Source organism: Dermochelys coriacea, chromosome 15 (genome assembly GCF_009764565.3).
Source record: "Dermochelys coriacea isolate rDerCor1 chromosome 15, rDerCor1.pri.v4, whole genome shotgun sequence".
NCBI classification, from domain to species: Eukaryota; Metazoa; Chordata; order Testudines; family Dermochelyidae; genus Dermochelys; species Dermochelys coriacea.
Genome location: NC_050082.1, coordinates 13,638,398 through 13,647,546, shown reverse-complemented (window position 1 = coordinate 13,647,546; position 9,149 = coordinate 13,638,398). Strand labels below are relative to the sequence as shown.

General features: G+C 59.2%; 1 protein-coding gene across 1 annotated transcript in view; it reads left to right on the top strand.

Annotated features, from left to right (window-relative positions):
- Positions 1-1,945: 1,945 nt before the first annotated feature.
- The window catches only part of LOC119843795 (carbonic anhydrase 15-like), a 28,929-nt gene continuing 21,725 nt past the window's right edge, over positions 1,946-9,149 (top strand). Inside the window, exon 1 of the mRNA XM_038373658.2 lies at positions 1,946-2,159. Within this exon, the coding sequence (XP_038229586.1) occupies positions 2,099-2,159 (61 nt within the window). The 5' untranslated portion in view covers positions 1,946-2,098. The remainder of the gene's footprint in view (positions 2,160-9,149) is intronic.

Here is a 9,149-nt window from a genome sequence, read left to right as displayed (position 1 = left end):
ACCAGTTCTTGTGAGGTGGCCAGCTGCATTTCTTGCCCACCCAGAACAGCACCCCTTGTTCCAGCCCCTACGAGGGGCGTTGTGCGGGGGCTAGGGATAGAAATGCAATTCCAGGTATGTCTCTGGATGATGCAGGGAGGTGGGGGAGCTGATTGTCAGTCTGGGTGTTGGCAACATAAATCCATCAGCTGATTAGCTCTTGGTGGGGGTAGGGATGGCCTATTCCATTTCTAGTGTGGTTGGTGAGCTGGGTTAGCAGAGGGCAGCCTCTAACTCACCACTCACTTGTGCAATTACCTCACGTGTGTCTCAGCTGCAGACAGATGAAGAGACAAGATGATCAATGATCAGGTTTTTCTCATGCCACACTGGTCCCCCTCCAGGTTCCTGACCAGATTTTTTGGAGCAGCTGAAGAAGATGCTGGCGGCTGTCCTGGTCAGAGACTGGGGAAGCACCAGACTGAGCAGTGATTTTCCTTGGGCTTGCTTCATTGGCTTCCAGGTCTGTGTTTATGCAGGGCAGCTGTAGCTATGTCAGGCCCAGGATATTAGAGAGATGGGGTGAGGGATTATCTTTTATTGGACCAACTTCTGTTGGGGAAACAGCCAAACTTTCAAGCGAAGCAGAGGTGCTCTTCGGGCGTGGGAAAGGGCCTCCGAGCGTCACAGCACAAGGCAAGGTGGAACAGCTTGTTTAGCAGAAGTAGCTAGCACACGTTCGAAGGGCCTGTTCGCAGCGGAGTGGCCCCGTAACCCCTCTGCAGTCACAGGACAAAACTGGGGGTTACAGGTTGTTGTGATGAGCTATGAATCCAGTGTCTGCCCGGTCCTAGCGTTGGGCAGAGGTTTTGGGAGGCTGAGGCCTGTAGGTCAGGTAGGGCGTGAAGGCTGTCACCTGCCGGCACACGCTCAGCCCCAGGGAGCGTCTCTGCTGTTTCATGGCTGTTGTTCTCCTCCTTTCTCTTTATTTTTGGCTCCACTTGTGCCTGGAGCCTTCCTAGGAATCTCGTCCTCCCCCCGCCCGGCAAGTTTACTGGAATGAGCACGGCTTGGTTGTTCCTTTAGCACCGAAATCCACACACGCTAAGAAGCGCCAACCCCCCCAACTTCACGGTAATGATGGCATCCTGTCCCCCTCGCCCCCGGCCCTCCTTGGCACGCGGGCGCTAGGCAGGGCTCGGGCGTAGCCCCCTCAGCCCATCAAGGGGGAGTGAGCCAGGCTGGGAGAGGTTTCCGTCCAGGGCTGGGCCGGCCCCATCCATTCAGCGCCCCAGGGCGGCCGCCCAGGCCCTATAGATCCTTTGGTAGAGGTTTCTACGGGGAGCCCGGCACAGCTCCAGGGGGCCCCCGATTTGCTCCCCTCCGTGTGCGCGGAGGGGCCTCAACCCCTTCCCGCTCGGCCCCCCGCCCGCTAACGCTGCCTCGGGGAAGGAATTGGCTTTTGCCCTCCTGTGGGGCAGGGCCCTGCTCCCGGGCACGCTTATTCCAACTGGCCCCTCCAAGGGCCAGAGAAGCGGGGCGGCCCTAGCCGGGGCTCGCCGAGCTCCGGCCTGGCCTGCGGGGGGCGGCGCTCTAGGCTACCCCGGGGTGCCCCCCGTTTAGCGAGAGGGGGGCCGCCGCTTTGCCCAGAGGGGGGGGAGGCGCAGCCACCGGGGCCCTGTTCAGGCGAGGCTGCCCCTTGGCGCGGCCCTGGCGGCCGGGGCTCGGGAAGGGCGTCAGCCCGGGGCTGGCGGGCTAGGCGCGCCGCGGGTGTAGCGGCGAGGGGGCCCCCCCCGGGCGGCTGCGGGGGTGACGGGCCGTGCCAGAGCCGGTGCGGGCAGGCGGGCCCCTGCGGGGGGGTGGGGGGGGCAGGCTGCGGCTCTGACCCCTGGGCACGGGAGCCGGGCTCCGGGAGGAGGGGCCTGGGCTGGGCTCCCCTGGGCCGTGCGCCCGCGGGCCAGCCGGCGGCGGGGGCAGGGCCGGGAGGCGAGCGAGGGGTTCCGCTCAGCCCGGCTCCCGGCGCGGCATATTTAAGAGCCGCGCGCAGGCTGCCCCGGCTCCCCTCGCGGCCCGGACGGCGGAGCCGCAGAGCGCGGGGTGGCCCCCGAGCGGCCGCAGGATGCCGCGCCTGGCGCTCACTTGCCTCGCTCTGCCGCTGGTGCTCCGCGCCGCCCCGGGAGGTGAGGCCCCCCCGCCAGTCGCTCCGGGGAGCCCCCCGCCCCCCGCCAGTCGCTCCGGGGAGCCCTTCCCCGCCCCCCCGCCAGTCGCTCCGGGGATCCCCCCGCCCCCCGCCAGTCGCTCCGGGGAGCCCCCCGCCAGTCGCTCCGGGGAGCCCTTCCCCGCCCCCCCGCCAGTCGCTCCGGGGATCCCCCCGCCCCCCGCCAGTCGCTCCGGGGATCCCCCCGCCAGTCGCTCCGGGGAGCGCCCCCCGCCCCCCCGCCAGTCGCTCCGGGGATCCCCCCGCCCCCCGCCAGTCGCTCCGGGGAGCGCCCCCCGCCCCCCCGCCAGTCGCTCCGGGGATCCCCCCGCCAGTCGCTCCGGGGAGCCCCCCCGCCCCCCGCCAGTCGCTCCGGGGATCCCTTCCCCGCCCCCCCAGTTGCTCCGGGGATCCCCCCCGGCTCTCGCCCAGCGGCCGCAACCAGGGGCGGGACTTGCCTGGCTCAGGACCGAGCGGATCGGGCCCTGGGGGCTGCGGCTCTGTGGGCCCCCCCAGCGCCCTGGGCAGGGCCCCGCGGGGGGAGCGGGACTCTGCCCGGTGCCTCTGCCCAGCTCGCATCTTCCAGACTCTGCAGCTACCTTGCCTCGTCCCCGCCCGCTGCTGCTTCTCCTTCTCTGGCTGGGAAAGGCCTGGGGGGGGCCAGAGCCTGGGGCTTGGTCCCTTTCCTCCCCTCTGGCTGCATGTGGAAGGGGGCAGGTGGGCTGGGAGGCTTTAGAGACCATCGCGGAGAGCGGGGCTGGCCCCGTCTCCCCTCTGTCTTCGTGGGCAGGGTGGCACACGGACACCGGCATCGCCTGCCCTGCGACCTGCCTGCCGAGAGCCCTGCCGGCTCAGGAGCCTTCCACCTGCTGCTCTCGGCCCCTGGCATCCCCGGCTGCTCTGTGGGCTACGAACAGCCCTGCCCCTCTGACAGCCCGAGTGCCCCAGCGTCCCCTGCCATTCGTAAAAGCCCCTGAGCGGGAGAGGACAGAGACGCAGCAGCTGGGGCGAGTGGCTTGCCCCCGCGTTGATGTGCTGAGCACCAACTGGCCCAGAGACTTGCCATGGAATTGCCGGCTGCAGCAGGCCGGTGGCACCCGGATAATTCCCGTGGGAGAGGGGGGCTCATTTCCACAAAGCGGCATACCCTTTGCTCTTGTCGGCACAGGTTGTTTCTTGCCTTAGCGAGGCTGTTTCCTGCCAAGCCATGGAGAGGCCACGGCTGTGTCTAGGGGTTTACTGTGGCTGGATCAAGTGCACAGCCAGTGGCCAGTTTCTGCTCTCCCTGCCGTTGGTGTAATTTCACGGTAACCCCACTGATGTCAGTGAGGATCCAAGCCAGTTATGGAGTTCAGGGGTTTGGCTCCTTCTCATTACTAATTAGAGCTGGCTGGAAAATGTCAGCAAATGAGATTCAGTTGGTCTTTCATTGAAATTTCATGGAAATGTTTGTGATATTTTTCCATTTGCTGCCCAGCTCTGCTACCGGTAATAACAACACTCAGCAGGTGTCTGGCAGTAAGAGTGGTGACGGTGCTGGCCCGGGATGCAGGAGTTCTGGGTTCAATGCTACAGGTGACCTTGGGGGCAGTTCTTCTGAAGAGCTCTGCTTCCATTTAGACACCACAAGATGCATCCAGAACTGAGTTTTCTGGCTCTCAAATTGCTGGAGACCAGGACTCCTGCCCCCTCAGATGAGGAGGCTTCCGGCGTGGACTGTGTCCTGCCAGAAGCTCCTGGGTTTGAGCCTGAAGCTCTCTCTTCTCCACGAATTGGGCATCCTTGTGAGCGGTGCTGGCTTCACAGCTCTGGAGGCTGATTTGCTGCGCCCAAGTACCGCGTAGACAGGGGCCGGGTGAGCCTTTTGCACTGTCCCACCAATGAGCCTCACACCTGATCTGCAGGGACCATGTCTGGTGTGAGGGGGGAGAGCTGTCTCCATGGCCCAGCCAAGCTTTGGCTTCTCAGTTTGGGATGCCAATAAGTGACTTGGTCAGTGCTGAGGTTACACAGACCTTCCTTCGCTAGGAACAGCCAGGCTCCCAACTCCTTTCACTTAAGCCCCTGATCAGACCCCAGCTGCTAATACCTTTTGTTTATGGAACTACTGACCTGTGGGCCCTATGCGCTCCAGGTGAGACGAGCCATACCTGATTGCCGAGCCTCTGAGCCATTTGGTTCAAGGTCCACTCCTACTTCTCTTCTTCACATATGGACGCTTTAAGTGGTACAGCAGTTGCGGTTGGCCAGTCTAGCCTGAAAACCCACAAACCTTGATGTAGAGCAGGGATGGGCAGACTACAGCCCGAGGGCCGCGTCCGGCCCTTCAGACGTTTTAATCTGGCCCTCGAGCTTCAGCCGGGGAGCAGGGTTGGGGGCTTGCTTGGCTCTATGCATGTGAGGTCTCCACACAGCTTCTAGAAGCAGTGGCATGTCCCCCCTGCACCCCTTATGCGTAGGGGCAGCCGGGGGCTCCGCACACTGCCCTTGCAACTCCCATTGGCTGGCAACCACGGCCAATGGGAGCTGCAGGAGCAGCGCCTGCGGATGGGGCAGCACGCAGAGCCCATGGGCTGCGCCTCTGCTTAGGAGCTGGAGTGGGGACATGCCACTGCTTCCGGAAGCTGCTTGAGGTAAACTCCGCCCAGAGCCTGCACCCCTGACCCTCTCCTGCATCCCAACCCCCTGCCCCAGCCCTGATCCCCCTCCAGCCCTCCAAGCTCCTTGGTCCCAGCCTGGAACACCTTCCTGCACCCCAGCCCCTCATCCCCAGCCCCACCCCAGAACTCACACCCTCAGCCAAAGCCCTCACCCCCTCCCACACCCCAACCCCCAATTTCGTGAGCATTCATGGCCTGCCATACAATTTCCATACCCAGATGTGGCCCTTGGGCCAAAAAGTTTAGAGCCTTTGCTCAGCCGCTCAGACTGCAAGATGGAGGGACCTTGCAGCCCATCACTGTGCACTGGGAAGGTTGCCTAGTGCAGGGTGGGGGGCTCAAGGGATCGGCAATGAGATTTCTTGCCTCTCACTGCCAAGCGACTGGTTCCAAGACATCCCAGGAGGTCCGTGAGTGACCGGAGCCAGGAAGCTAGCTGCTCTGTAGGCCTGTGGCAATGTGTGATTGACTGCTCCAGTCCAGCTCCCTGGCTGACACTTGTTCCAGTCCAGGCAACTGTCTGTCTGTTGCATTTGGCACTTCCAGTGTAAGAGCCAAGAACTGAGTGGGCGTAAAGACTGAACTGCCCCGAGGTACAGTCACTTACTGGTGGGGAATGGTGTGTGTGTGATGTAACACTGCTGCTACTCTGGCTGTGCCTGACTTGCACCCAATTAGACGACTTCAGAGCCCCTTGAAATTGTGCCTTCAGCACCCAGACATATCTTGGATCTGTCTGGATCGGTAGCTCTTTGCACAGCACCCCTGCTGAGGGGTCGGCCTGCTGCAGGCTCCTTGTTCCTTGCCCAAGGGATCAGTGGATGCCCAGTGTCACAGGATATCTGCAAACAGGGAAGTTGGCCTGCAGCACAGCTCTGCTCCTGTCAGAACAAACTCAAGCCCCTCCAAAGCACAGGAAATTATCCTGTTGGGATCCCGTTGGAGAACTGAAGTCACTATTGCAGGAGTTCACAGAAGAACCTGCAAGGGCGACTGATGCTCTGCCACAGTGGGCAGCAGAAGGAACACAATGGCCTCCCATGAATGTGCCAGCTAAATCCTCGGGTGAATTGATTGGCTAGTGAGGCTTCTGATGACCTAATCTGCAAAATGAACATTTTCATGCAGATGTGCAGGTTTCATCACATGCAAATGGAGATGCTTGGAAATGCTCTGAGTGAATTACTGGACGTTGTTTCAAGTCTGGGTCATCTGAGTGCAGTGCGCAGAGGACCCGACTAGAATTTGAGACCCCACTGTTCTAGGATCTGCTGGAAATTGAGAATCAGACAGAGTTATAGACTAGCTCAGGCTAGGACACGTGCGGTTAGAGGGCCTGATCCAAAGCCAATGGGAATCTTTCCATTGACTTCAATGGGTTTTGGATCACGTCCATAGAGTGTGAATGTGTGTGGGTGTGTGTGGTGGGGTGCTTGGGCGGAACGAATGATTTCTTAAGAAATTGTGAGTAACGGCACCACATGGGTGTTTGTAGCAATGGCAGGAGTATGTATTGTTAGTGCTCTGAATTCCTGACTAGACCAACCACTGTAATTAACTTGCTTTGCTGAATGAAGGTATCACAAACTGTCTATGGCCCCAAAAGCAGAAGGACTTTATCTTTTGGGTTATGGCGAGTCTTGAGATTCTCTGGCATCCCCAAGAAATGGATCAGGCTGATGAAAAATATTGACAGCAAGGTGATGAGTGTAGTGGGAATAGACAAGAATCGGACAGAATGCCTCAGGATGGCCGAGGAGAAAGGTTGCACGTTATCACCAGATTTGTTCACCTTGGTACTGAGAGATGCAATGGGAGGAATCATGTTGTGTAGGAGGACAGTGAACTGTATTTTCGCAAATGATATTGACCAAGGAGGATTTACAGAGAATGGCTGACAAGGTGGATCAGAAAAGCAGCAAAACTCAGACTGAAGATCAGTACAGAGAAGACAAAAATTATGGCAACTGAAAGACACGAGGGAGAGGTAAAGATAAAACCCAGAGACAAAGAACTAGAACAAGTGGGGAAAAAAATGTGTGAACCTTGGAGGCGTTGAAGAATGGAAACTGTGAAGATGACATAAAAAGAAGAATTGAACTAGCTGCTACTGCATTCATAAACCTCTGACATCTGGAAGGCTAAAGATCTGGAAGGCTAAAGAGCCAATCAAAGCAAAAATCAGCATATATGAGACAGTTGTCCTGCCAGTGCCAGGGTTAGAATGTAGGAGAGTGAGAAAAGCTAGCGAACGAAAGGTGTTGGTTGCGGAAGGGACTGGCTGACGGGAACACTGAGAGTTTCAAGGCAGCACAAAACAAAAGATGAAGTGAGAAGAAAACAGCTAAGCAAGTAATAACCCTGTTACAGAAGAAAGATGACTGTGGGTGGTTTGGACACGTGGCCTGAATTGACCCAGTAAGTATACTATACATGGTGAGAGACACTAGAGTGCAAAAAGCTAGATACAGGGGAAGGCTGAGGATGCATTGGATAGACGTGGGGAAAAACGACACAGAACAAAAAGGTTTAAAGAGGAACAAAACTGTGAAGCTGGTACAAGACAGAATGTGGTGGAAAGACTTAATTTGGCCCCGGTGTCACTGTTGACTGGTGGACAGGAATGAAAGCCAAAGGCTGTCCCTAAAACACGAGTGTTCTTTCCAAATATCACATCTAGATCTGGGACAGATGCCCTCCAGGGCTAACCTGGGCTTCTCATCCTCCCAGATGTCGGCGTGGTTGGCATATCCCATCAGAGTGCATTGGGTGGTAGGGGCAGGACTGATACTCTTAGATAACTCAGGTATAGTTTAGTTTGCCTGTAGATATGACTCTTTGCTCTACCTGAGTACAGCTGGAAGAGAGAGGTACAGTCAGCCCTATAGCAGGATGCAACATTTCAAGCTCATAGCCCTTAGAGGATATCGCATATTATTTATATTATCGTAGTGCCAGCAGCCTACTCATGGCCAGGACCCTGTTGCGCTAGGTGCTGTACAAACCCAGAACAAAAAGACAGTCCCTGCCCCAAAGAGCTCACAACCTAAGCAGTGTCTGGGGGCTGAGGAAGGGTATTCTGTCCTGGCTTTCTTATACCCCCCGCACAGATACAGAAAACTTCACGTGCGCCCTGGAGTAAACGTGCAAAGCTCTCCGATACCACGATGGGGGACATAGGATAAAACGCTGAGATAAATGGCGGGATTCACTCCACTTTGGTCCGACACAGCCTGAGTTTGCTGAGTTTCCAGGCCATGCTGTGGGAGGCTGAGGACAGGGTGTGGAGCGTCCTTTGAGATGACTGGTGACTCATGCTGTATCGCTGGGCGTGTCAGTGGGACTTTTGCCTGCATGAGGAAATGGGCCTTGAAAAAAACATGAAGGGCCTTTAGCTTTTCTCGGAGGGTAGAGCGGGGAGTAGAACCAATGGCAAAGGGTGGGGAGGGAGCAGAGCCCACACTGGGGCTCAGTCAATGTGGGGAGCCCTGGGGCGGGGCCCGGCCGGCGTGGGAGAGCCCTGGGGCGGGGCTCGGCGTGGGAGAACCCTGGGGCAGGGCTCAGTCACTGTGCGGAGCCCTGGGGCGGGTCTCGGTCGGTGTGGGAGAGCCCTGGGGCGGGTCTTGGTGTGGGAGAGCCCTGGGGCGGGGCTCAGTCACTGTGTGGAGCTCTGGGGCGGGTCTCGGTCAGCGTGGGAGAGCCCTGGGGCGGGTCTCAGTCAGAGTGGGAGAGCCCTGGGGCGGGGCTCGGTCACTGTGCGGAGCCCTGGGGTGGGGCTCGGCGTGGGAGAGCCCTGGGGCGGGGCTCGGTCGGCGTGGGAGAGCCCTGGGGCGGGGCTCAGTCACTGTGCTTAGGGCGGGATAGCGCATAGCTCGGGGAAAGCGAGAGCGGGGAGCAGAAGGGGAGAGAAGAGTTCCCTGCTCAGGGTGTTTGCAGAACCTTCAGGAGCAAATTCAGCCCTGGCGTACGTGGGCCTCACGCTGCCTTTGACTTGGGCTGAGTTACAGCAGCGTCTGCCAGGGCTGAGTTTGGCCGTCGGAGCTCAGAAGAGAGAAACTTCTCTGACATCCACCATGATGACCGTGTTGCCGTGTGCCCTCCTCCTGCCCCCGGCTCCCGGGTGCCCCTTTCCAGGCACGTCCCATCTCTGTACTAACCACCCCGTGGAGCCTCTCCCTCCCCATCCGCCTCCCCATGCACCCTTCCTTGTATGCCCCCCAGCATGGGACACCTCCCCTCCAGCTTCCACCCCATACAGTCTCTCCCCACATGCCTCCCATCCTGGGCGCCTACCTAGACACAATGAACCCACC